Source organism: Arachis ipaensis, chromosome B8, assembly GCF_059453495.1.
Source record: "Arachis ipaensis isolate K30076 ecotype BB chromosome B8, ASM5945349v1, whole genome shotgun sequence".
NCBI lineage: Eukaryota > Viridiplantae > Streptophyta > Magnoliopsida > Fabales > Fabaceae > Arachis > Arachis ipaensis.
This window is the reverse complement of record NC_142443.1, coordinates 10,505,046-10,530,027: the sequence shown is the minus strand read 5'-3', so window position 1 is coordinate 10,530,027 and position 24,982 is coordinate 10,505,046. Positions and strand designations below refer to the sequence as shown.

Below are 24,982 nucleotides of genomic sequence, written 5' to 3'. Positions count from 1 at the left end.
TGGCGATTTTTAACCGCCGTTTTTACCATTATAACCACCATTTTTACCAGGTTATAATGGCATCTTTTGTGTTTAAAATGGCAGTTTTTAACCGCCGTTTCTACCAGCGTATAATGGCATCGTTTTCATTTAAAATGGGGTTTCTAACCGCCGTTTGTACCTAATTATAATGACAATTTTATGCTTTTTAAAATAAGATTGAAACTACCAATTTAAAGTGATATTTTCGAAACTCACTTAAAAATCTCATAATAACCAAAAGGCATAATCATAAATCAAACATCATTAGATGATTTTTAATTCATACATGATCCAAAAGTCATAATCCAAGTCATAATTGAAAGGTCATAATCTAAAAACAAAGTATCAAAGTAACATTTTTCAATAATACGTCTTAACATATAATTCTTAATATACGTCTTAACATATCAAGTAAGGTCATGCTTCCTTATTGCTTGCTCCAGAAGACCTACTTCCTAACTCTTTTGGTGATGGAATCTCACTCTCCTGATCCAATTCCTACAACAAAAATATAACTATTATGAACACAAGAAATGCAAGAAAATGGCATATATTAATATACATTTATCATGTCTAATTACATAGCATTGATACAATAATGAAACCAATTTAAAATTATAGAGCCAACTAACCACTTGAAAACATTTAAAATACAAGGCCAGTCCAATCATTCAGAAATTCAGCCTTATCGTGCTCAAAAGCGAAATCCAAAAACTTGTTTAGACCATCTTTATACTCGTGCGTGTTTCGTGGTTTTCCAATCCATGACTTATCGATTGACATGACTAAGAGGGACTACAAAGAGGAATATTAAAAAATCTATTCATTAAAAATCTCTCTCTCTCTCTCTCACATATTAACTAGGAAACTAACTAGTATATATCAGCAGGTGCTACTATAAAAAGAAATTTTTGTATGTGCAAATTAGATATCAAACAAATACTTAAATAGTATTCTAAAAGAAATTATAAAAAAATTATAATTACCTCTTTCAAATGATAATTTTGTGGTTGTAATAGTGGCTTTGTGAACTTTTTCTTCTCAAGTAGTTGTATATATGCAAATTAATTTTTTTCTACAAGATAAAGAGACAAAAAAAAATAAATAGATCAAATATATTATTCTCAAATTATAATTTATAAAAAAAATTCGTATAAAACTCGTATTATATTAACTAACTAACTAAAAAGAGAGCAAAACAACAACAATTATTATTATTATTATTATTATTATTATTATTATTATTATTATTATTATTATTATTATAGTAATAACAATAATTATCCTATTTTTGATTTACGTTTTGGGCTCAATTATATAAATCAAGATATCTTTTCATGGTTAAAAAAGCATATATAGCATATTTGTACCGAAAGTCAAAACTACTGGCCTCTCGGCCTTCTGCACCATGAATACAATTTTATTATTTATTTATATTCACTTACAATAAAAGAGATGAAATTTATCCAAACCTAATGGAAACTAAAGAAATTTTCTTCACTCTTTGGTGTACTATCCTGATTGTAATATAATATATAAATTAATAAACTAAAAGTTTAAACATTAAAAATATATCACTGTCATTTATAGATCAGGTTTCGATCATATTTCATTAGTACAAGAAGTTGCCTTAAACTAGATTTTCACCAACATAAGGTACAAACAGAGATCCTAATGAGAACTCATACCAACATGAGATGTGTTCCCAATACCATCAATACCATTGAATACTAATTTTCCTCTAACTAGCAAGCATCAGCAAAGTTTCTTAAATTACTCTATAAATAGTGGCACCCAATATTAATTTTAATAATTTGAACCCGAACCCCCTCCCTTTTTTTCTCTTTCTCTCTCTGTTCTGAATTCTCTAAATAATGGCTCAAACAACCAGTGGCAATTTGCAAGAAACAACACACTAGGAAAAGACATTTTCCTTCTCAAAGTGGGTTTCATTCAAAAGAGGAACAAACCATTCAACTAAGATTAATGTCATTATAAAACTCCAAAGATTTTCAAGTTATAGTGAGCATACAAACATGTTTTCCACCTTGTGGATAAGGGAGTGATTGCTCTATGTATGCAGTGGTTCCTAATGAAATCAAGATTCAATTTGCAAATAGCCAACTATAAACATTGTGAACCTTCAAAGAAATACGAAAAAGCAAGATAATGATTTCAAAACTACAGTAATAAACTGAGAAATTGTTACCAACAATCTATAACTAAAGGCACATTATATATGATAGAAATTATAAGCAATATCAGACCAACATTTTGAAAATACTGATAGGAGAAGCACACAAAATATCAATACATTTTATAACACAATCAATATTTCATTTTTTTGTAATTCAACAAGTACACATTAAGATTATTCCTGGTAGCAAGGGAGCCGAGGAAATGGAAGGGGCACCCTATGAACAAAGGATCCTCAAAATATCAAAATTTTGACTTCTTACATTAACAGCAGCTTCGGATTTAGAGTAACAAGATCTCTTAATGATTCTGTACAGTATCCACTGCTTCCCAAATGTATTCATGAACTTAATGTACTTAACTAACAGCCAGTCCATCCAAAGTTTCCATCAACTCTACATTTTTGTATTGCAGAAAATTTAGAAATAAAATACTAAACATTAGCGTACAAGTTTACTAAGATGCTTACAATAAATCAAATCACATCAGCTAGAGTTGTCAACATATTATGCTTGCAAACCATGTGATAGAATAGAAAAAAAAAAGGGAAAGGAAAAAAAGAAAAGATAAGGAAGTCAAGATTTAAAACTTCAAGCTAAAACCACCAATAACAAGAGAAAATAGACAATTGGACTGAAGCCTATGACGATTCAATTGTATCTAACTATCTATTATTGGGGAAAACATTGATGGTTCAACCCACCATCAGAGCTAAGAATGAATAAGTGATAGTCAAGATAATGGAGCTTACATGTATCCAGCCTAAAGGAAAGAGTGATAAGTTGTCCTGAACTTCAAATGTTTTTTCTTCATTCAATGTTGAACACTGAATAAGAAATTAAATTAGATATACATTTCTCAACTGAAAATAATTAAAATTACAACAAACAGTTAAAAAAAAATCATTAATGAATCATGAGAGAATTACAGCATGTTAATCAAATCTAAGTGCAAGGATATGTTAATCAAATCTAATAAGTAAGATCATAGTGAAACAGGACATGATCAGTCTAATTATTAAGTTCAAATTTCTAACATGACTACTGCTGTACCGCATGTATAAAATATAAGTACTAGCCTTCAATAGAGCAACTCAGATTGCTAGCAAGAACGGATGACTCGAACTCATTTACAGAACAAGGGCATATTTTGATTTCTAGAATTTATCCAAAAGATATAAATGAATAAAAAAATAAATGTTCAGTTAATGCAAAAAATATTGAACAGAACAAGGGCAGCAGAGCTAAACAACTACAGAGATTACTCATTTATAACTACCTAGGTGAGCTGATCGTGTGGCCAAACCTAGTGGTGTTTCCTTCTGCAAACACAAAGCAGCTAACATTTAGTTTATTAAAATAGAAAGAAGCAAATTTAGAATGACTGCAATCATGTTGATGAATTATTAGAAGTTTAAAAACAAATTTAAATCAAAACTACCTGCTGTTAGTGTATTAAACAGTTTAGGCATTTGTCATTTGGCAATCACTGCTGCGTCAGGAGCATTCTTTAAGCAATAAAATTACAATAATGATGTTAATAGTACTTGATTTAGCATTCATGGAAATTAAATCTAAAATATGGCACCACAAAGCTTCACATGGTAACTAACTAATAAGATATATACTATTCATTGTTTTCAACAATTTTAATGTGCTAATTGTTACATATTTCTTGAGAACACTTAAGAAATTAAACGTAATATTATAGATGAAATATCAATAATCATTCCTCTCTTTTTACAAAATCTTGAAAACAAGAGATACTATTTTGTTAAAAATCAAAGAAACCATGTTCAAGTAAATTTGATCTGTTGCACTTATTTAAGCCTAAACCTGTTTTAGATTCCAACTGTGAACCTTTCAGCAGATTTAGTCTTCAATAAAACAATTGAACGAGTTCATCAATTTAAACTTTGAAGTAAAATGTCTTGTAACATACAAATTAATTTATGACATCATTAAATCAACTATCAACTAAATCTAAATGTTTTTGCTTATTCTTACAGCATTCTTCTTCCCAGATTATCCTCTATGACATCATTAAATCAAATAAAACCTCAAAAGGAAGTGCAAAGTGCGAAGTGCAGAAAAGGAAAATCAAAAGGAAAAAGAGATGTTAAGCGAAGATTCGTGAACATGCAGCATAAAACATTAGAATAACCTCAAAGAAACTGAGTAGCAATGGCGAGAAAGAGTCGTCGGCGGCGACAACGAGCTCGGCGGCGTGAGGGAGTGTAGTAAACTAGTGGCAATGAGCAGCGTCGATGGCAGATCTGAGATCCGAAAGAAGGGAGGGTGAAAAGTTGAAAGGTTGAGATCTGAGATCTGAGATAAGAGATCTGAGGTGAATGTAGCCTAGAACAAGGGATGGTGAAAGGTTGAAGAGGAAGCGACGGTGGAGGTTGAAGAGGAAGCGATGGTGGAGGTTGAAGAGGTAGCTACGGAGAGAGACGAAGGAGATCAGGGATAGAAGGGAAATTGTAAAGCGAGCCCTCATCTGTTTCAAGCTAGGGTTACTGGAAATTTTTATATTATATACCTGTGAAAACGGCGGTTCAAAACCGCCATAATCACTTGAACCGCCACCAAACTCAAAGTTCATTATGGCAGTAACTAAAAATGCCATAATAACCAGTTATTAAGGCGGTTCTTTAAAATCGCCGTAATATTAATGTCATTTTAAACTCTTTTTTTTGTAGTGTTTAACCATCATCCAACATAATATTTACACCAAATCATCATTCAAGCGCATCATCAATCATACATACCAATTCATGAGACTCACATAATCACCAAAAGTAAAATTCTCATATCGATATGGATTCATAACAATTATTGTATAAAAAAGGTTCTTTTAGAAAACTTCTATCTCGTTAACGGCGATTTTTCTGCTCTTGAATTTCCTCCTCCAATCAACTCAAATTTCAACTAACGGCATCAAACCTCCGCCAAGTGTTCCCAAAAACAAGCAAAATTCTAATTTCACAACACCAACTTAACCCAAGCTAGTCATCACTCTTTTTCAATCTAATTAATCAATTTATTCACATTCACCCTAGTGTTCATACATAATTAGAAAAAATCAAAGGAAAAGAGTTTTCTTACTTTAACCCATACAAAATAGGAATGAAACCCATTTGAAATTCATGTTAGAGTATCCCTAAACAACCAAAATCACAAGATTTCAACACTAACTACCCAAAAACACAAAACAATAGAGATAATAGAAAATTGGACAGGAATTTTGAATTTAATCACTACAATACTTATATAGAAATGAAGAGGACGAGGAGAGTGACACGTGGCTGCAAACAACTCATCAATCGAAACTCCGAATCAAAAGTTATGGATGAATAAATATGATGATGAATAGTGTTAGTGTTTCTCTACCCCTTCTCCTCTCATATCCGCCCTCACTCATAAATGAAAAGTGGAGGCTGAAATATGACTTTGTTAAGTGTTATACATGTGGGCTTGGGTCTACTTGAGCCCAATTCATTCGTTTTAGTCCATTTATTTAATTTTCGATCAAAATCTTTAAAATTAGCATTTTAATTCATATTTTAATTATTTTATTTTTTTAAAATATAAATTTTAAATTTTAATCCCCTTTATACTCATTTAATTTATTAATTAATTATTTGTTATTTTTCTGGTTTTACAGGAAGTCATGAGTTGGGTTGCTATGGTGAAACAAATGCAGATGGTTGGTTGCAGCGGTGAGATAGATATATAGAGGGTTGCTTTTTTTGTTATTTTATAAAAGCTAATTCGGTTTAGAATTTAATTTTGAATAGAAAAGAATCACTTTTATATTAGAGATGATTTAAAAAAAAAAATGTTATAGACGAATTTGATTTTTACCAACAAATTTAAAGAGCAATACAATTTTATTAATGTCTTTAGACCATCTATAATATTAAATAAAATACATTTGAGTTAAAACAAGTGAGGCCCTATCATACTTCCCGTTTAACAAGAAATAGAAAAATTGTGCAGTTTTTGTAAGATGCATTTGGTGTTAAAGGTGGAAGCTAAGACAATAATTTTTGTTTAATTATGCAGTACATCAATGTGCTGGTACTATTTGTAGTTGGTGATTTCGTACAAATATGCGAATATAAAATATATTATTATTAGCTAACAAACTAGAATCATCAAGCACAATTATTAAAAACAATATATATTGAATTGTATGAATTTAGTGCATACCAAAATCAATGGAAAGAACAAGAGGATGGAAAAATAGAAAAGGATTCATCTTATGATGTTTAATATGGTTTAAAAATTTTATTTTCGTTTTTTCTTAACGGTCGTGTCTTAATCTTATAAAAGATTGGTCTTTAGATATTTATAGGCACTCAATGAAAAACATAACAATGTCATGAACTTTATTAGAGAGTTGATAATTTTGTATTAATTTTAAATAATATATTATTTTATAAGATTATCAAAAAATGTTGATTATTGTTAGATTTATCAACAGATTTGTTGAGGATTTCAAAACTAAATTTGTCATCTATGATACATTACTATTAAATTTATATTTTTTATTCTAAATTTGACAATAACAAATGATACAAAAAAAAATTTAGTGGACGCATATTTTATTATCGGATTTAGGGTCGAAAAATCCGATACTAAGACAATTAAATAAAACATGTGGTTTTGGTCATGGAGTAAACATTACCAGCAGATTTTTTCGCTAATAAAATTAACTATAAATTTGAATTTGTGAACCATCCTCCTATTTTTACAACATCATCAACCTCACTTCTCTCTTCCTCTCTTTCTCTCTCACTATCATCCCCATCATTGCCACCATTCGTTGTCGAAGAACGTCCACTGGAAACTTCTTTCAGTGCTTGGCTGTAGCGTTGTCTCCCCTGCAAGTTGCTGCAGCCGCCATATGCCATTGTTGCTTGCCTCTAGCAGCTGCGACACGTCCATTTCTTCTTCTATTTTTTTACATTGTTGGCCTTGTTAAACCTTAACCTTACACTCATCTACTTTGCACCAGGGATGACCACTACTGCTGTCACCATGCTAAAAAAGTCTTTTGTGTTGTTATTGTCTCTAGGTAAGTGAGTAATGAGTTATTATAAAATTGTGATATATGTTAAATTTAGAGTAATTAATTTAGAATAATTAGTTTTGTAATTAATTTAGAGTAATGACGTAATTTTTATTTCTAATTAAGGCATAGAATTTTAATTCTTATTTATAAATTATTTGTTGTGAAATTGTTTTGTTTAGAGTAATTTGGATTTGATTTAGATTAGGTCAAGCTGGTTAATTAGGTTAGTTTAGATAAATTAGTTTAAAGTTTAGTTTAGAGTTAAAGTTAGAGTAATTTAGAGTTAAATTTAAATAAATTAAGCTAATTTAGTATTAATTAGAATTTTGGAATTAGATTAATTAGTTAGTTTTTATAAGATTTAAGAAACAGTCCACATTTTCTTATTTTAAAAATGACATCATCGTTAGTTGTTAACTAAAACAACTTCCCGAATGTGGTCGGGATTTTGCCAACGGAAGATGATATAGAAGTTAGATAGCAAGATATATAGATGAACTCATATTTAAAATTTGTTAGTTATATGTTCTTCCTAAAATTTGAGAATTGTTTTACAGGTATTTAGATTATCCTTTGATATTTGATTAAAGGTGATTGTTCTCATACCCTAATATTTGTGATAGAATTCATATTCTGTATATGTGGACCAATAAAATATAGACATGTGGCATCATTAATCCTAGTCAATTAATAATTGAAAAATTTTAAAATCTTAAAATTTAATGTATTTTAAAAGTGTATTAATTGTTATTTGTATATAAATACGAATACGTATATACTTTAATTATATATGATTAACTATGGTTAAATATTTTTGTTTATTAAAATTAATACAAAATTAAAATAAAAAACCTCTTCTCTTTCCCATCAGCGTTGTCTTCTTCCCAAAACACATATTAGTTATTGTTTTTTGTTCTAAGTTAGACTCCTGAACACCCAACCCTTCCGATCTGAATTTATCCACCATCGCCGTTCACCGCTGCCGTTCGCCACCGCTCACCGACACCGCCAGATCCCTTCTATCTCACAGGCATTCGTCGATCTCCATTTCTATCGCCCGTCGTTAGCGCCCATGTTTCCGCCTCCAACAGCAGTGTCGCCGCCGTCTCTCACGTTCTAAGCCTCCGTGACCCATTGTTTGCCGCCTCCGATCCACACTGCGTAGCGGCGTTCTCCATCACCGTCGCTGACTTCCACACCCCTGATATTAGGTTAGATGTTCATCGTCTGTTCAAACAATGAATTTCATTTATTTTGGTTATTGGGCTTGTTTTTTGCATGTTCAAACCGTCAGTTTTATTTTATTGATTTTTTTTATGGAACAAATTCTTTGCCATGGATATAATTTTTCGAGCTTTATATCTACTATATAGATTGATCAATTAGATTAATTGCAGTATATGTATGATTGACTCTGGAATCTATCTGAAGTAATTACTCGCGTAATTAGAATTATCTTTTCAGTTATTGAGCCAGTATAAGTTCATTGTTGAAGGCAGCTTCATCATTTACATTCTTAATTTTTTTTATCTAATTTAATTTAGTTGTATTTGTCTTCCATCTCTCATGTCTATAGGCATTTAAAATATTTTCTGTTCAGTTTAAGTGTATCTTTTCTTTGATTATCATGAGCTGTGCAAAGATGTTATTGGTTTCAATCCATCATATCTCCATTGCCAATCTACAAACCACATCCAAATAAAAAGGAGAAAGAGTTAACAAAATTAACCTTATTCTTTTTAGTACTGTACAAACAAATACTAGTTTTACTTTCAGTCGGCCAAAATTACCTATTTTTGTGAATTAGTCTGTGTGCAAGACAGAAGGAGTATTGTGGGCTACGACTTAAATTTGGAGAAAATAAAATATTATCTCATTTAAGAATTTTTTCAAGTAAAGTTGAAAAGTTAAATTGTATATTATTTACTTGAATAATAATACTCATAGTTAACAAATATTTTTAATATACGTGTAACTATTAACAAATATTTTTTATGTATTTATATTATTTTTTATATTTAATAAAAAAATTATCACATAATTTTACTAGTATTACTTTTTTAAAATTATTTTTTTGAAAAAGTATTCTAAAAATAAATAAATAATTTCTGTTTTAAAATTTGAATTGAACTTGACTAGTATCAGAATAATTACTGATTGTCATCATTCAAGTATAAAGGCAATAAATTAAATTAATGTAGTAACGTATTAATAATCATACAAATAAATAATCATTATTTAATATTTATTTCCACCATTCAAGTATAAAGTGATAACGTATTAATCATTTAATAAGGTATGTTTAAAGACAATAAATTAAATTAATGTATCTTTAAATGAAAATACCGAAATAGTTATTTTTCAAAATCAAAAAATTATAAAGACATTAATTTGGGGCATAAAATGAATGACTTTAATTGTATTATGCCACTAAATATGCATGGATTATAATTTGAGAAAGGTGTGGGTAGATTTAAAAAATTTTAATATTTGCATGCTTATCTAATTTCAAATTCCAAAAACAGATATTAAAAACTACACATAATAATTTTAACAATTCTATCACATTGTTCCAAAAAAAATTTATGCAATAACCTTATATATACGTTACCAATATATTACTACTTGATATATGCAATAATAAATGATTATAAATAAATGATTTATTTCTTTTTTTAAAAAAGACCTTATTAATTTATTAAAACGTTACAAGCAAGTTGTTATTGCAATTATGAGATATGCATTAATTGTTGATTCATTCAATTAATTGTTTCATGGTCAATCTCCTTCGTAATTGCTTCATTGTCAATTGTGGGGATTAATTTGTGGTCAATAATTATTTTATGATTTAATTAATTTTTTATTTTATAACTAAACCTCACATCAATTTATTATTAATATAGTGTAACAGGTTTTGAGTAATCGAAGATATAAAAACTTACTTGAACATCATAAACATGAACATCGATGACAATAAGAACTTAAAGGAGTCTATCGAATATGATGAGCTGTGTTTTGGGTATGATAGTAGTTCTGATAAGGAGGAGGAATATCTTATCAACAATGAGGGTAAATTTAGTGAATCCATGGAGGTGTCGAATTGTAGCTATAAAATTCAAGAAGTTGAGAAGAAGTTAAACGAATTAAGCTATGATGACATGTGGGGTATTGAGTTTGACACCGTTGATCAATGTTGTGATTTTTATAGAAATTATGCTAAAATGCACGGTTTTGTTGCGAGACTTGACGAAAAAGGACAAGATTTCAATGGAAACCTTAATATACGACAGATGGTTTGTAACAGAGAGGGTACACGTAGAAAAAAGTACTTGGAGATGGAGAACAGAAAAAAGGATCACAAGCCAATCACACGTGTAATGTGTTAAGCAAAGATTAGATTTCACTATGACTTGATTTTACAAAAGTGGTGGGTCACCAAATTTGAAGAGACTCACAACCATGACCTCATCCCACCTAAGTATATCCAGTTTGTTCCAGCATATCGAACAATGACTGACGCTGATAAAGCACAGGCTGATAGTTTGCACTTTTATGGTGTTAGAACTTGTCATATAATGGGGTTCATGGTGGCACAAAAAGGAGGTCCGAACAGGGCGGGATTCACAAAAAAAGATCTATACAATCATTTTGACAGATCGAGGCGTGCAAAGATAAAAGATGGTGATGCACATGCAGCATTGAGTTACCTAATTTCTAAGGCAGATGAAGATCCACTATTGCAAGGGAAGTTTACTTTGAAGGATGGTAAGCTTGATAATTTAGTGTGGGCTGATGGATCTAGCATCACTGATTACCAATGTTTTGGTGATGTGTTAGTCTTCGACACGACATACCAAAAAATAAGTATAATAGGCCGTTGGTTGTCTTCTCAGGAACAAATCATCATGGACAAATATGCATTTTTGGTTGTGGTTTATTATCCGATGAGAAGCGGGAAACCTATGTTTTGGTGTTGAATATGTTCATGGAGATAATGGGTAATAAACAACCTATAGCTGTGGTGACAGATGGAGATCTTGCAATGAGGGAGGCAATAAAAGAAGTTCTTCCAAACGCTGCACACCGTCTTTGTGCATGGCATCTCTACCGTAATGCCTGTGAAGCTATAAAGAATTCAAAATTCTTAGATGGGTTAAAGCACCTAATGTATGGAAATTTTTTTCCTGAAGAGTTTGAGAGAAGATGGCATAACTTGATATCCGAGTACGGGCTTTCTGGGAATGAATGGTTGCAAAAGACATACGGGATCAAAGAAATGTGGGCTTCCTCATATTTAAATGATAAATTTTTCGGTGGAATCAGGACTACGTCACAATGCGAAGGTATCCACTCCTTGATAAAGAATTACATTAGTAAAAAGTGCTACCTTTTGGAATTGATACACAACTTTAATGAAGCATTGACGCAGTATCGGACAAATGAACTCTTATCCGATTTTAAATCATTGTTTACAACTCCTGTGTTGACCACGTGTCTTCAAGACATTGAGAAGCAAGCGGCCGATATTTTCACCAGAAGCATGTTTAAAGAGGTTCGGTGTGAGATAGAAGAAGCTGGCAAATTAAATGTTACACATTCAGTAAGCAACAATGAAGTTAAGGTGAGAATAAATAAATATAGGCAACCCAGGAGGGAATGTGAAGTACAATATGATAAAGCCACTAAAAAATTTGCTTGTGATTGTCGTCTGTTTAAAAGTCGTGACATTCCATGTTGTCATATTTTTTGTACTATGAGACATGACCACATCGATATCATTCCTGATACTCTTGTCTGCACGAGGTGGACTAAAAATGCTAAGAAGGATTATGTATGTTCAGTTACATCCGCAGAAACTGACTCTGAAAATATTGCTGGTATTAGATATGGTGCTCTAGCAACACTATGCTTCACATTATGTGAGTCGGCATCAAAGAACCGAGATGACTTCATGGAGATTAGAGATGACATTTTTGGACTAATCCAAAAACTTAAAAAGAGGCGCGATCCTGACTCAAATGTTCTTTCTAATGTGTGTATGGTCGGTGACCCAACTGTTGTAAAGACGAAGGGAGCCCCTCGTCAAAATAGATGGGCAATAAAATCTCGTAAGTGTTCTCATTGTACACGTCGTGGTCATACGATTCGAAGGTGTCCAGAATTATACAGTAGAGACGTCCTACATACTGGTCATCACCAATCGAGTGATGAACTCAATGATGAGAAGGTAATTTTAATTTTCTGTTTTATCAAAATTTTTAAAGATTATTTATCTACGTATTTAAATATTGTCTAATGTATTTTATTGTATTGTAGAGTTATTCTGAAGAAGAAATAAATCACCAAAGAAATGATGAGAGCAATGTTCAGAGTGTAGATCACAGATATTTTAATGACAATGGAACAAATAAATTAGCTACACAAAAAAATAAGAATGGAGTTAAGGCTACCAAGGTATGTTAATGTGAACTTGAAGTCTTGTATATAACTTTTGTAAATTTTTTTAAAAAACAGTAATTTGTAGCAATTTTATTATATATACATTTTACTTTTAGACTTCATTAGATATATATTTTGTTTTTATTTAGTTAAAATTGTACTTACTTAATCATGTCATGTGAGATGCCTGTATGTAGGATACAAGAGTTGATGACACAAGTTTAAAGTCCAAAAAGTATAAACGAATGTGTTCTAATATACGTAATGCGCATAAGGTTTGTATCCTAAATGGAATACACATGATGAGTTTGGAAAACTCTAAATTAATATTTGTGATGACTAAACATTATTAAACATTTAATTACAAAATTATTAATTTTGATCTTCAACTAACATATGTTAATTAATAATTTTGTGTTGCAGGTTATTAATTGGGCCGAAATAAAAAGAAAGATCCCAAGCCCAATAAATTAAATTTCAGCCCCATGTAATTCTTGTTGTGTGATTTTTGGCTGAAATGGTTTTATTAGTTGGGCCATAATATTTTATCTCTATAAGCCCAAAGAAAGCCTTCCTATGTGTTCATTGCTTGATCCCATTTTCATCAGGAAAGCAAATGTTATCATTTGGGCCAGATTAAATCTTAATGCTACCAAGCCCAATATTATTTTGATAAAAGTTTCCAAGCTTGGTCCGAAACCAAGTTTAAATGAAAGCTAAATGGCTTCATGAACTCCAACGGATTCCATCTCTTGTTAAGAATGGATTTCAAATCCTAATATGTTAGCATTGGAAACATGAGAAAGAACTTGACTTTGATTTGATGGAATCATTATGATTAATGCTATACGCTACTCAAAGCAAGGGAAGTAAAAAGCAATCTATTAACTTGTTTCATTTAATTGCTTTTACTTTAACTTCACATTCTCTCTCATCTCTTTCTTCTTCTTCTTTCGGTCCTTGTCCAGGAAACAATGGAAGCAATGTTCATCAACTAACAAAAAGAAGAAGTTGCATGCATCAAGACCATCAAGCTAATGATGGCAAGATAACATACTAAAATAAAAATGAGCTGTGGCTGAGATATTCACTATATTTGGTTAGATTTGGTGATGTATCTTGAGCCTTTCATGCTCAAAAATGGACGAAGAAGATTCGGCCAGCATGGAGGAGATTCTTGAAGCATGGCTTGTCTTTGATTCTGTTTAACCACCACAGGGAGTAGCTAGAGTGGCGAAGTGATGGTTGAGGCAGAGATTGAAGCAGATGAAGTCATTATCATCATGAAGCATCAAGGGCCAGAAATCCATCTTGGAGAGCAAGCCAAGGATGGAGAGCTCGGATTGATGAAGGGTGATGATCAAGAAAGGTCCAGAGGTAATTGCATGTTGGGTTTTGCATGATTATCTCTTTTCTCTCTATGTGGCCGAACCGGTTTTGTTTATTGAAGGAGGAAGAAGTTGGTTTGGGTGTTGGCTTCAATAAGTGGAGGCTTCCCTCTTCTATATTAAGAGTGGACAGCCACTGTTTGAAGCAAGGAGAAAATTTGAGAGTGCAAGGCACAGTGTTCTCAGAGCTACCTGAGCTAACAGTTTTCTCTTCTCCTTCAATGTATTCTGTTTTGTATTTTTCTGTTTAATTTTGTCATGTCTTGAGTCTCATGGAAAAAGGCAAACAGTGAGGTTTGTAATGAAAAAGCCATAGAGCGGAAAAAGGCAGAGAGTACAAAATTAAAAGAAAAAGTCATAGATGTCTTTGAGTTCCTTTGTTCATCTATGTTGTATTTCATGATTCTGTGAAAATCCCCTTGTAAGTTGGGTTAGCACTTTACAAGTTGTAGTCAGATTGATTATAGTGAAATTCCATCATGTTTGTGATGGAGACTGGATATAGGCTGCACTGCACTTAGCAGCTGAACCAGGATATATCTGGGTGTAATCTTTCTTCTCTCCAACTCCATTTCTGTTTTCTACTGCACAGGAGCAAAAACTAAAATGTCTCGTGCCGAGTGACGAGACAAAACAAAAAGTCTCGTGGCAAGTGACGAGCAAAAACAAAAAGTCTCGTGTCCAGAGACGAGCTAAAACAGAAAAGTCTCCTCTGAGTTCAGCAAGTGTTAGCAACACAAAAAGGGGGCTAAGATTCAACCCCCCCTTTTCTTAGCCACTGAAACCATCAATTGGTATCAGAGCTTGGTCTCAAAGAGATCAAGCTTTGCAGCTTGGAGTAAAGATCCTCATGGCAGAAAACAGTGGCACAAATGTGGTGTCCTACAATCTGACTGAAGGTCAATCAAGCAATAGACCTCCTCTTTTCAATGGGAAAAACTATACCTATTGGAAGGAGAGGATGAAGATATTTGTACAAGCAGTGGATTATAGACTTTGGAAGATTATTCTCGAAGGGCCTCAATTTCCAACTATCACAAGTGCAGAAGGAGTTGTTTCTCTCAAACCAGAAGCAAGATGGACCGAGGAAGATAGGAAGAAGGTGGAGTTAAATGCCAAGGCAATAAATCTGCTCAATTGTGCTATCAGCTTCGAGGAGTACTGACGGGTATCAAGATGCACAACGGCAAAGAAAATCTGGGACAAATTACTAATCACCCATGAAGGAACCACCATTGTCAAGAAGACTCGGACAGATATGCTAAATAGAGAATATGAAATGTTTGCAATGAAGGAAGGAGAGTCCATTGATGAACTGTTCGAACGGTTCAATGCTATCATTGTTGGCTTAGATGCTCTGGGAATTACACATTCTGATTCTGTGCTAGTGAGAAGAGTGTTGAGGTGTCTCACAAAAGAGTGGGAAACTAAAGCTTTAATTATTTCTGAAAGCAGTGGTTTAGACTCTATGACACTTGATGATTTGAGAGGAAATCTTCTTGCTTTTGAAAATACCTATTTGAAAAAGGATACAAAAAAGAAAGGAATTGCATTTTCTTCTGTGACTAACCCTCTGGATGATGAATCCAGTGATAACTCTTCTGAAAATGAGTTTGTTTTATTTACAAAAAAATTCAGGAAAATGGCTAAGCTCAAAGGCAAAGGCAGCAGCACAAGGAGAGTAAAGAAAGACCTTAGCAAGGTAACTTGCTATAATTGCAAGGAAATGGGGCATTTCAAATCTGATTGTCCCAAGCTGAAGAAGGAGGAAAAACCGAAAAGAGGAAAGAAGAAAGGACTGATGGCCACATGGGAAGACTTGGAGAATGACTCTAATGATGATGATGAAGAAACCGAGACCAAGTCACAAACATGTCTCATGGCAGACCACATAGATCAGGTAGTCTTTCATAACCCTAACACTGAAGATCTTCATCTTATGATAGACCACCTTTCTGAAAAAATAAGATGTTTTCTGCTAGAAAATCAAGAACTTGAACAGCAAATTACCATTCTTAAGGCCGAAAACAGTTTTCTAAAAGAAAAAGTGAGAGAGGCCGAAACTGCTTGTGATCTTGTTGAAGAAAATAAGCAGTTAAGAACCCAAGTTAGGAGCTGTGAAAGTAACCATTGTGTTCTTGCATATGTGGACTGTTTTAAGCAAAATGAAGAGTTGCTTAAAGAGGTTAAAAGACTTAAGGAAGACTTGGCCAAGTTTACACAAAGTTCCGAAAGTTTAAATCACATCTTGGCTAGTCAAAAACCTCTTTATGATAAGGCTGGGTTGGGGTTCTATAAATCTGAAAATTCACATTTTGAAAATATTGCTTCATCTTCTAAAGACACAAGATTTCAAGATCCCACCTACTTTAACAAAAAGGCAACTCCAAGGTTTTGTAGACTATGCAATCGGAATGGACACTTTCCCATTCAATGCTTTTTCGGTGAAAGAATGGTTGGTGACAAGGTTTATAAAATTGTTTTTGATTACAATGGCTTAGGACATAGAAGATGGTTTAACGTAAAAGGATCCAAAAAGATTTGGATACCTAAGGTTACTTAAGCATTGTTTTGTAGGTGTGCCTAGCATCCAAAAGGAAGGAAAATATGTGGTATATGGACAGCGGATGCTTTAGGCATATGACCGGAAAGGTAACCTTCTTCATAAAGCTTGATGACTATGATGGAGGACTTGTCACTTTCGGTGATGATGCAAAAGGAAAAATTGTGGCTGTTGGGAAAGTTGGTAAAAATTTTTCTTCTTGTATAAATGATGTTCTCCTTGTACATGGCTTGAAACATAATTTGCTTAGTGTTAGTCAACTTTGTGATTCGGGTTTTAAAGTTATCTTTAAGAAATTTGTTTGTTTAGTTGTGTGTGAAAAAACTGGGAATGTTCTTCTTGAAGCTAAAAGATGTAACAATGTGTATGAATTGACTCTTGAGGATTTAAAGGAACAAAATGTAACATGCTTTACATCTTTTGAATCTAAAAAATGGCTTTGGCATAGAAAGTTGGGACATGCTAGCATGTATCAAATTTCTAAGCTAGTCAAAAGAAATTTGGTTAGAGGAATCCCAAACATCAAGTTTGATAAGGATCTTACTTGTGACGCTTATCAATTAGGCAAACAAGTAAAATCCTCTTTTAAATCAAAAGATGGAATCTCAACCAAAAGGCCATTGGAAATGTTACATATTGATCTTTTTGGTCCTACTAGAACTCAAAGTTTAGGAGGTAAACATTATGGTCTTGTGGTGGTAGATGATTACTCTAGATTTGGTTGGGTACTTTTCCTTACTCATAAGAATGATGCCTTTCATGTTTTTTCCACCCTTTGTAAGAAAATTCAAAATGAAAAGGATTTAAAAATTGCCCATTTGAGAAGTGATCATGGAAGAGAATTTGAAAATCAAGATTTTGAAAAATTCTGTGATGACTTAGGGATTTCTCATAATTTTTCATGCCCTAGAACCCCCCAACAAAATGGGGTGGTTGAAAGAAGGAATAGAAGCCTTCAAGAAATGACTAGGACTATGTTATGTGAGAGTGAAATTCCTAAATTCTTATGGGCTGAAGCTGTGAACACAGCATGTTATATTTTGAATAGAACAATCATTAGAAAAGGGTTAAAGAAAACACCATATGAGCTATGGAAATGAACCCCTCCAAATCTTAAGTATTTTCATGTTTTTGGATGCAAATGTTTTGTACTTAACAATAAGGAAAACCTTGGAAAATTTGATCCAAAATCATATGAAGGAATGTTTGTTGGATATTCCACCACAAGCAAGGCCTATAGAGTTTATCTCAAGGAGCATAGGACAATAGAGGAATCCATACATGTTACTTTTTATGATTCTAACTCAATTCCCAGTATTGTGAAGGATATTGATTCAGATTGTGAAGAGGATGGAACAAGCAAAGAAAATCCCAAATTTGTCCAGAATGAAGAATCTGTCAGTCCGGTTCTGTCTCGTCAGATTGGAGGAGACACTTCCATTGTCTCCTGAACAGGCACGAGCAACTGAAACAGTGAGACCACCAGAAGTTCATCAAAGTTCTACACCTATCCGAAAGCCTAGAGAATGGAAGTCTATGAGGGGTTATCCTCATGATTTCATCATTGGTGATCTTTCTCATGGCGTAACAACAAGATCCTCCACCAAAAGGCAAACCGAACCTAGCAACTTTGCTTTCTTGTCACAAATGGAGCCCAACAATGTCAAACAAGCTCTTGAAGATCCATCATGGGTCAAGGCCATGCAAGAGGAGCTAGCTCAATTTGACAAGAATGAGGTTTGGACATTAGTACCTTATTTGGATGGTATGAAGGTAACGGGTACTAAGTGGGTCTTTAAAAATAAACTTGGTGAGGATGGACAAGTTGTTCGTAACAAGGCTAGATTAGTGGCCCAAGGTTACGATCAAGAAGAGGGTATAGATTTTGATGAATCTTTTGCTCCGGTAGCTAGAATGGAAGCAATTCGGTTGCTTCTTGCCTATGCTGCCCATAAAGGTTTCAAAATGTTTCAAATGGATGTTAAATGTGCTTTCCTTAATGGATTTATTGATAGAGAAGTGTATGTGGCATAACCCCCCGGTTTTGAACATAAAGAGTTTCCAAATCATGTTTTCAAATTAACTAAGGCTCTTTATGGTCTTAGACAAGCTCCAAGAGCTTGGTATGAAAGGCTTAGTGCCTTCTTGTTGGAAAATAAATTTCAAAGGGGTACCACCGACACTACTTTGTTCATTAAAGCATCTAATGATGATATACTTCTTGTTCAAGTTTATGTTGATGATATTGTATTTGGATCGGCCAACATTTCCTTGTGTGAAGAGTTTGGAAAAATCATGACTAGTGAGTTTGAAATGAGTTTAATGGGAGAGCTTACTTTCTTTCTTGGCCTCCAAATTAAACAAACTCCTAGTGGTACTTTTATTTACCAAGGAAAATATGCAAAAGAACTTATTAAAAAGTTTGGCCTAGAAAACTCCAAAGCAATGGGTACACCAATGCATCCCAACACAAAACTTGAAAAGGATGATGATGGTCAAGATGTGGATGAAACAAGGTATAGGAGAATGATAGGTTCACTCATGTACCTTACCTCCTCTAGACCGGATATTGTTCAAAGTGTGGGTGTATGCTCAAGATTTCAATCTCACCCAAAAGAATCCCATCTTACGGCTGTTAAACGCATCATTAGATACATTAAGGGAACTTGTGATTATGGCTTGTGGTATCCTAAATCTGATGAATTTTGTGCAGTAGGGTTTTGTGATGCAGATTATGCGGGAGATAGAGTGGATAGAAGAAGCACGTCCGGAATGTGTTGCTTCCTTGGAAGCTCACTCAATATGTGGTCAAGCAAGAAACAAGCCACAGTGGCTTTATCCACAGCTGAAGCAGAATACATTTCCGCATCTGCATGTTGCACTCAATTAATTTGGTTAAAAACACAATTAGAAGACTACAAATTAAAAATAAATAGTATACCCTTATTTTGTGATAATATGAGTGCTATAAACATTTCAAAAAATCCTGTTTTGCACTCAAGAATAAAGCACATTGAAATTAAATATCATTTCATTAGAGAACATGTGCAAAAGGGAACTATTGATATTCAATTTGTAAAATCTGAAGACCAAATTGCTGATATTTTTACAAAACTCCTCTGTGAAGACAGATTCTGTAGCTTGAGAAAAAGTTTGGGAATGTTTGATTTAAGCTTCATTGAAAATTTGTGAATATTTGACTCTGCTTAGTTTTTGCTCGTAGGTTTGGACGAGAAACAATAAATGGCATAATGGAAGAGCTGTGGTCAAGGGGGAGGCAACGCAAAATTCAAATTTTATGGGCCCCACCAAAAAATTCCTTGACCCCACCTTAACAGTTATGGTAGTTATCTTTCTACAAATAAGAATCTTCCTCTTGTGTCATCAAATCTCCTTGGAAGTGGTTATTGTCAAATCAAATCCCTATATCCATCTAATCCCTTGATTTAAGGCAACAACTTTTCAGTTTTGGATTTCAAAAGTTAAAAGGGAAATCTTTTTTGGATAATAACCACCCATTATGGTCATTAACCGTCCACTAATGATCATTACTCTCCATATTCTCTTTCCAAACCCCATTAAATGTGTTCACCCACCTTGTCTCTCTCTCTCCCTCTCAATTTGGTTATCACCCCCAACCTTTCATATTTCATTCCCCATTACCATGAAAAGAAAACCGCGCCAAGAAAGAGTGAAAGAATTCTTCTTTCTCAAAAACCATCAACACCCCAAACTCACACTCACATCCACATACATTCTACTTCCTCATCCTCTCCCTCACCTCTAACCAAACAAACCGAAGCCATGAGAAGAAAGGTAGTGGCCCAAAAGAGTTCCGGAAGAGGATGAAACAGGAAGAACAAGGACCCCCAAGAGGAAGAAGAGCAAGAATCTCATACTTCTCCCATGCCTTCACCTCCACCCTCATCACCGAAACGAACTACTCCTAGAAAAAGCTCCCAAAAGAATCAGGGATTTGTACTCAATGACACTACTGAACCTCCAAACTTGGAATCCATGGAATTCAGAGACAAGTATGGCAAGACTCACTCCCACTTCGATCCAAGCAGATTTAACTCGTGCACCTCTTTTGAGTTTCATAAAGAGGTTATGGAGAAGCGTCATTTGTGCACAACCTATCTTGTTAGCCTTGAAAATCTCACCAACAAGGGTATCAATATCTCCTCTCTGTTTGAACTTCTCAACTGGAAGCCTCTGCTTCTCATCCAGAAACCAGTCTACCCTGGTCTTGTTCGAGAGTTTTATGCCAATATGCGGCTCATTGACGGCACCCTTCATTCCTATGTCAAAAGGGTTCAAATAGCCCTTGATGCTGAGACAATTGGAGTGGCCCTTGGGTTCAAAGATGAAGGACCGCGAGCGTACATGGTGGAAAAATAGGACACACAAGTTGGCGTTCCATACAAAACTGTTCTCAAGCACATTTGCGAGAACCTTTCTAGATTGCATGGCACCATTCCAACACATAAAGCTCTAGGACCGGTCAATTCTCTGCTTCACCGAATCATCACTCATATTCTGACTCCCTAAAGTGGCTCACACAACCGAGTAACATTTTCTGACCGTCTCATCTTATTTGCTTTGGTTACTTCTACTCCTATATCCTTTGGTTATATTATGATTAGGCACATGTGGGATTCTGTTAGAAGCACTAGAAAGGCTAACCTGCCTTATGGTATATTTTTAACTAGAATATTTGAGTACTTTAAAGTTGATTTGTTGAATGAGGCTGTAGAAAACAAGGTGTCTTCAATTAGAGGAGGAGGAGCAACTAAGGACACCAAAGGGCGAAAATCTGCTGCATCGGATAGTGAGTATGAAGGCAGGCCAGAATCTTCCAAAACAATTAAGTCCATCAAACAGATTTTGGGAGAACTTTCGAACATGGCAGATCTGATGTATAAATCCCACAAAGAAGCCCGCAAACAAGCTTATGAAAGTGAGAAAGCTTGGAACAATTGCAAAGAAAGGGTTAATCTGATGATGGAACGTTTTAAAGAAGATTTGGGAGATGATAGTGACGGAGATGCTGAAGAACAAATTAATTTTTCTGATGATTAGTGACTGCTTCTTTACTCTGTTTGATATTGGCTCCATTAGGCTCAATCTGTTTTTTGTATGAGCATGACTTGATACTCCCTGCTCTAGGATAATCTCTAGGATATTGTCATATACTCTTGCTACTTTCTCTTGAATATTTTGCTGTGTTGATCATGTTTTGTGCAGGTGCCCCCATGATGACAAAAGGGGGAGGAAATTTATGTGTTTCCAAAATTGAAATTGGAACAAAACAGGGGCTGGAGAAACAGGGAAAAAGGGGATGAAATTTTCAAAATTGAAAATTCATGATCACCCTTGTTCAAAGAATGCATGTTGTTATTGCATTCACTATGGTTGTTGCTTGAACTGCATTTGGTTTATAATGATGTTTGATTTATTTTTGATGCCTGGCTGTTGATTCATCATTGATAAACTTGTTGTTTGGAAAACTTATTTTTGGCAGTTCCTTTAAATTGTGTAATACATTAAAACTGCCTTATTTTGATCATGTGTACTTCAAATACGTTTCCATCATGTTGTTTTGCTCTGATATCTTTAACAGGAAAGAATTTGAAAATTTTTTGAAATAGGTTGAGCAGTAAATCAGTTTATGATATCAAATGAGTTTTGATTATCAATTAAAGCTGCTCATAAATCAAGCATTTAGCATCATAAAATATGCTAAATAACATTGTTACTTGAAGCTTGATTTAAAAATGTTACAGGTTGAGTGCTTCCCTTGGTAACATAAGCATACATCAAGGGGGAGCAATGTGACATTTTGAAAGGGGGAGAAAATTCAATCTACAAAGGGAGTATTCTTTACTCAATTTTTTTTCCATTTCAATTTTAATAATGTTTGTCATCAAGGGGGAGATTGATGAGTTTGGAAAACTCTAAATTAATATTTGTGATGACTAAACATTATTAAACATTTAATTACAAAATTATTAATTTTGATCTTCAACTAACATATGTTAATTAATAATTTTGTGTTGCAGGTTATTAATTGGGCCGAAATAAAAAGAAAGATCCCAAGCCCAATAAATTAAATTTCAGCCCCATGTAATTCTTGTTGTGTGATTTTTGGCTGAAATGGTTTTATTAGTTGGGCCATAATATTTTATCTCTATAAGCCCAAAGAAAGCCTTCCTATGTGTTCATTGCTTGATCCCATTTTCATCAGGAAAGCAAATGTTATCATTTGGGCCAGATTAAATCTTAATGCTACCAAGCCCAACATTATTTTGATAAAAGTTTCCAAGCTTGGTCCGAAACCAAGTTTAAATGAAAGCTAAATGGCTTCATGCTCTCCAACGGATTCCATCTCTTGTTAAGAATGGATTTCAAATCCTAATATGTTAGCATTGGAAACATGAGAGAGAACTTGACTTTGATTTGATGGGAATCATTATGATTAATGCTATACGCTACTCAAAGCAAGGGAAGTAAAAAGCAATCTATCAACTTGTTTCATTTAATTGCTTTTACTTTAACTTCACATTCTCTCTCATCTCTTTCTTCTTCTTCTTTCGGTCCTTGTCCAGGAAACAATGGAAGCAATGTTCATCAACTATCAAAAAGAAGAAGTTGCATGCATCAAGACCATCAAGCTAATGATGGCAAGATAACATACTAAAATAAAAATGAGCTGTGGCTGAGATATTCACTATATTTGGTTAGATTTGGTGATGTATCTTGAGCCTTTCATGCTCAAAAATGGACGAAGAAGATTCGGCCAGCATGGAGGAGATTCTTGAAGCATGGCTTGTCTTTGATTCTGTTTAACCACCACAGGGAGTAGCTAGAGTGGCGAAGTGATGGTTGAGGCAGAGATTGAAGCAGATGAAGTCATTATCATCATGAAGCATCAAGGGCCAGAAATCCATCTTGGAGAGCAAGCCAAGGATGGAGAGCTCAGATTGATGAAGGGTGATGATCAAAAAAGGTCCAGAGGTAATTGCATGTTGGGTTTTGCATGATTATCTCTTTTCTCTCTATGTGGCCGAGCCGGTTTTGTTTATTGAAGGAGGAAGAAGTTGGTTTGGGTGTTGGCTTCAATAAGTGGAGGCTTCCCTCTTCTATATTAAGAGTGGACAGCCACTGTTTGAAGCAAGGAGAAAATTTGAGAGTGCAAGGCACAGTGTTCTCAGAGCTACCTGAGCTAACAGTTTTCTCTTCTCCTTCAATATATTCTGTTTTGTATTTTTCTGTTTAATTTTGTCATGTCTTGAGTCTCATGGAAAAAGGCAAACAGTGAGGTTTGTAATGAAAAAGTCATAGAGCGGAAAAAGGCAGAGAGTGCAAAATTAAAAGAAAAAGCCATAGATGTCTTAGAGTTCCTTTGTTCATCTATGTTGTGTTTCATGATTCTGTGGGAATCCCCTTGTAAGTTGGGCTAGCACTTTACAAGTTGTAGTCAGATTGATTATAGTGAAATTCCATCATGTTTGTGATGGAGACTGGATGTAGGTTGCACTGCACTTAGCAGCTGAACCAGGATATATCTGGGTGTAATCTTTCTTCTCTCCAACTCCATTTCTGTTTTCTACTGCACAGGAGCAAAAACTAAAATGTCTCGTGCCGAGTGACGAGACAAAACAAAAAGTCTCGTGGCAAGTGACGAGCAAAAACAAAAAGTCTCGTGTTCAGAGACGAGCTAAAACAGAAAAGTCTCCTCTGAGTTCAGCAAGCGTTAGCAACACAAAAAGGGGGCTAAGATTCAACCCCCCTTCTCTTAGCCACTGAAACCATCAACACATATAATAGTAGTGTTTTTTTTTTACTAATAAAATATTAAAATTTTGTTGTGTGTCATTTTTTAGAGTGGACAACCAAATTATCATGATACTGGAAAAACATGTCAACAAAATCCAATAGATCTTGTGAAGCTCCAGAATCAGCATTTGAATGGATTACCTGTGTATCCTACATTTCCAGGATTTTCCGTTCCACCTTATCATCCATACAATGGAACACCGTTATACCAGTCATATTCTCCATATTATTATAATGTGCCTAATGAAAATCTATTTTGGAATGGAGAGGTTCATGATCTTAAAGAAAATCGAAAGCAGTGACTCATGACAGAAAGTCGTGGTATCGAGAGGGAAGAACATACAAAAAGTTTTTTTTTTTAACGTCTTATGTGACGACATTTTATTTGCCAGTTCAAATATGGTCTGTATAAGATTTTTATTTTGGTGATCAAGATTAAACCCATTTACAAGCACAA

At 33.9% G+C, this 24,982-nt stretch overlaps 1 protein-coding gene and 1 long non-coding RNA gene across 7 annotated transcripts; one reads left to right on the top strand and one right to left on the bottom strand.

Annotated features, from left to right (window-relative positions):
* Nucleotides 1-265: 265 nt before the first annotated feature.
* On the bottom strand, nt 266-4,727 carry LOC107625099 (uncharacterized). Of its 6 annotated transcripts, none has more exons than XR_015896678.1 (7): nt 4,381-4,724; nt 3,658-3,724; nt 3,496-3,538; nt 2,969-3,043; nt 2,481-2,612; nt 1,008-1,096; nt 266-519 (listed from the first exon to the last, which is right to left on the bottom strand). It is a non-coding gene; the product is annotated as an uncharacterized LOC107625099 (long non-coding RNA). The 6 variants fall into 6 exon arrangements; XR_015896680.1 differs by lacking the exon at nt 266-519 and adding an exon at nt 683-816; XR_015896681.1 differs by lacking the exon at nt 1,008-1,096 and having other exon boundaries at nt 4,381-4,727.
* Nucleotides 4,728-10,805: 6,078 nt separating this feature from the next.
* Nucleotides 10,806-13,166, top strand: LOC107610463 (protein FAR1-RELATED SEQUENCE 5-like). The gene is made up of 5 exons (XM_016312513.1): nt 10,806-11,061; nt 11,190-12,523; nt 12,613-12,750; nt 12,933-12,996; nt 13,159-13,166. Exons 1-5 carry the CDS (start codon nt 10,806-10,808, stop codon nt 13,164-13,166), a joined length of 1,800 nt encoding a protein of 599 aa, XP_016167999.1.
* The last annotated feature ends 11,816 nt before the right edge of the window (nt 13,167-24,982 follow it).